At 41.5% G+C, this 3,348-nt stretch overlaps 1 protein-coding gene across 1 annotated transcript; it reads left to right on the forward strand.

The window, feature by feature from the left end:
* Positions 1–404: 404 nt before the first annotated feature.
* On the forward strand, positions 405–1,346 carry LOC104993533 (olfactory receptor 10Z1). Its single transcript, XM_010846841.1, has one exon. It carries the CDS (start codon positions 405–407, stop codon positions 1,344–1,346), a length of 942 nt encoding a protein of 313 aa, XP_010845143.1.
* Positions 1,347–3,348: the final 2,002 nt, after the last annotated feature.

Here is a 3,348-nt window from a genome sequence, read left to right on the forward strand (position 1 = left end):
TATATGTTAATTTAAAATGTGTGTTCATTTCCAATGTGTGTGCATGTTTGATATTAATGGTAAATGTGCAGTGTATAGTTTTGAACATGTAAAATGTGCACAATTATGTGTGAGTGCTTTGCATGTGATATGCATGTATATAAATGCATGAGTGAGTATATACAGTCACATATGTGTGTGTATATTGTGTATCTTTGTATTCACATATGCACATCTATGTATGTGAGAATGGATTCATAATCTGTGTGTCTAATAAAGTATGTTTCTGAAATTTATTGCTGTCTAAATCCTTTTAGTTACAACAGGTACAAAAAAATCAGAATCCACCTCCTCTTGGCTTTAGAAGAAACTAGACATCTACTGGCAAAGTGGAAAGAATCAAGTCTATCAGGATGTCACTCAGAATGGAGCAGACCAATGCAACCTTCTGGAGCAGCTTCATCTTCCTAGCCTTCTCTAGCTTTGGGGAACTGCAACTCTTGCTCTTTGCATTGTTCCTCTCCCTGTATCTTATCACCTTGACCAGCAATGTCTTCATTATTGTAGTCATCAGGCTGGACAGCTGTCTGCACACCCCCATGTACCTCTTCCTTTCCTTCTTAGCTTTCTCTGAGACCTGCTATACTTTGGGCATCATCCCTAGAATGCTTTCTGGCCTTGTCAGAGGTGGGCAGGGCATCTCCTTTGTGGGCTGTGCTGTCCAAATGTTCTTCTCTGCTTCATGGGCCTGTAGCAACTGCTTCCTTCTGGCTGCCATGGGCTTTGACAGATATGTGGCCATTTGTGCCCCACTACACTATGCCAGCCGCATGAATCTTACTCTCTGTGCCCAGCTTGTTGGCACCTCATTTCTGAGTGGGTACCTCTTTGGTCTGGGAATGACACTGGTCATTTTCCACCTCCCATTCTGCAGCTCCCATGAGATCCAGCACTTTTTTTGTGACACACTGCCAGTACTGAGCCTGGCCTGGGGAGATACAGCCCTGAGTGAGCTGGGAATCCTGATCCTCAGCCTGCTGGTTCTCCTGGTATCCTTCTCCCTCATCTCTGTCTCCTACACCTACATCCTGGCAACGATCCTGAGGATCTCCTCCACCAAGGGGCAGAAGAAGGCCTTCTCCACCTGTGCCTCACACCTCACAGTGGTCACTATTCACTATGGCTGTGCCTCCTTCATGTACTTGAGACCCAAAGACAGTTACTCTCTTGAGCGGGATCAGCTTATTGCTGTCACCTATACTGTGGTAACTCCTCTCCTCAATCCCATCATTTATAGCCTAAGAAATAGGGCTGTGCAGACAGCCCTGAGAAATGCTTTCCAAGGGGGATTACTAGGTAAAGGATGAAGGCTACCTGATGGGACAGTCTCCTTTATGTAGGCTGGACAAACACCAGAAACCGAGGCCAGTGGGCCAGATGTTCAGAGTCTTAGGCCAAACCTACTTATCCCAATTTCCTGAGAGAGCCCCATCCTGTCTCTTACAGGTTCCCCAGGGCTGCTGAGGAAATGCCGAGGCAGGGCTTCCTGCTCTGGTTACTGTGCTTAACTCACACTGAGCTGAGAGTCTGAAATTTTCATTTCCAGCCTCCCATATGTCAGCAGTAGTTCCTGAAACTCAGTTCATTAAGAATTTTCTGACTGAGCTAAACAAGATAAAGGGAGTTTCAAGCACCCAAGTTCAAAGCAGCTGGGGTCCTTCCAGGGATACTATAGAGATTTCTAAAATCATTATATAATTAGACTACCCCACCAATAATGTTCTTGCAAGATCTGAAACTCAGTAATCATCAGGTTAGCAAATCAGTTTGAATGCTTTGCTAAATGAAAAGGTCAGTTTGTTTTGTTTTGTTTTTGTTTTTATTATTTATTTATTTTTTGTCTCCCACTAGATGTCTTTAATCTTTTTATGTAGGTTTTTTTTTTTTTTTTCACCTTTGGCTCATTATTTCTTTGCCCCCTTCTTTTTTAACTAGCTCTGCTAGTTGGATGGATTCTATTTACTTTCTATTTTCCTTGATAATTGCTATTCCTCTCTAAATGACCTCCTAATCTTGGATGTATGAACCTCTTCACTTGGGTCACTACGTAGCATGGATACTATCCTTTAGAATCTGTTCTGGAATTCTCTATCCTGTTTGTTTTATTCTTCACCCTCAATATGCATGGTATGAGACATTTCTAAGGATAAGTAAGTGAAAGTAACTCAGTCATGTCTGACTCTTTGCAACCCCATGGATTGTAGCCTGCCAGGCTCCTCTGTCCATGGAATTCTTCAGTCAAGAATACAGTAAGTATTTCTTTCTGGCTTACTTCACTCTGTATAATAGGCTCCAGTTTCATCCACCTCATTAGAACTGACTCAAATATATTCTTTTTAATGGCTGAGTAATACTCCATTGTGTATATGTACCACAGCTTTCTTATCCATTCATCTGCTGGTGGACATCTAGGTTGCTTCCATGTCCTGGCTATTATAAACAGTGCTGCGATGAACATCGGGGTACACATGTCTCTTTCCCTTCTGGTTTCCTCAGTGTGTATGCCCAGCAGTGGGATTGCTGGGTCGTATGGCAGTTCTATTTCCAGTTTTTTAAGGAATCTCCACACTGTTCTCCATAGTGGCTGTACTAGTTTGCATTCCCACCAACAGTGTAAGTGGGTTCCCTTTTCTCCACACCCTCTCCAGCATTTATTGCTTGTAGACTTTTGGATCGCAGCCATTCTGACTGGCATGAAATGGTTCCTCATAGTGGTTTTGATTTGCATTTCTCTGATAATGAGTGATATTGAACAACTTTTCATGTGTTTGTTAGCCATCTGTATGTCTTCTTTGGAGAAATGTCTATTTAGTTCTTTGGCCCATTTTTTGATTGGGTTGTTTATTTTTCTGGATTGAGCTACAGGAGCTGCTTGTATATTTTTGAGGTTAGTTGTTTGTCAGTTGCTTCATTTGCTATGATTTTCTCCCATTCTGAAGGCTGTCTTTTCACCTTGCATATAGTTTCCTTTGTTGTACAGAAGCTTTTAATATTAATTAGGTCCCAATTGTTTATTTCTGCTTTTATTTCCAATATTCTTGGAGGTGGGTCATAGAGGATCCTGCTGTGATTTACGTCGGAGAGTGTTTTGCCTATGTTCTCCTCTAGGAGTTTTATAGTTTCTGGTCTTACATTTAGATCTTTAATCCATTTTGAGTTTATTTTTGTGTATGGTGTTAGAAAGTATTCTAGTTTCATTCTTTTACAAGTGGTTGACCAGTTTTCCCAGCACCACTTGTTAAAGAGATTGTCTTTAATCCATTGTATATTCTTGCCTCCTTTGTCAAAGATAAGGTGTCCATAGGTGAA

Source organism: Bison bison, unplaced genomic scaffold, assembly GCF_000754665.1.
Source record: "Bison bison bison isolate TAMUID 2011002044 unplaced genomic scaffold, Bison_UMD1.0 scf7180017864240, whole genome shotgun sequence".
In the NCBI taxonomy this organism is placed as follows: domain Eukaryota; kingdom Metazoa; phylum Chordata; class Mammalia; order Artiodactyla; family Bovidae; genus Bison; species Bison bison.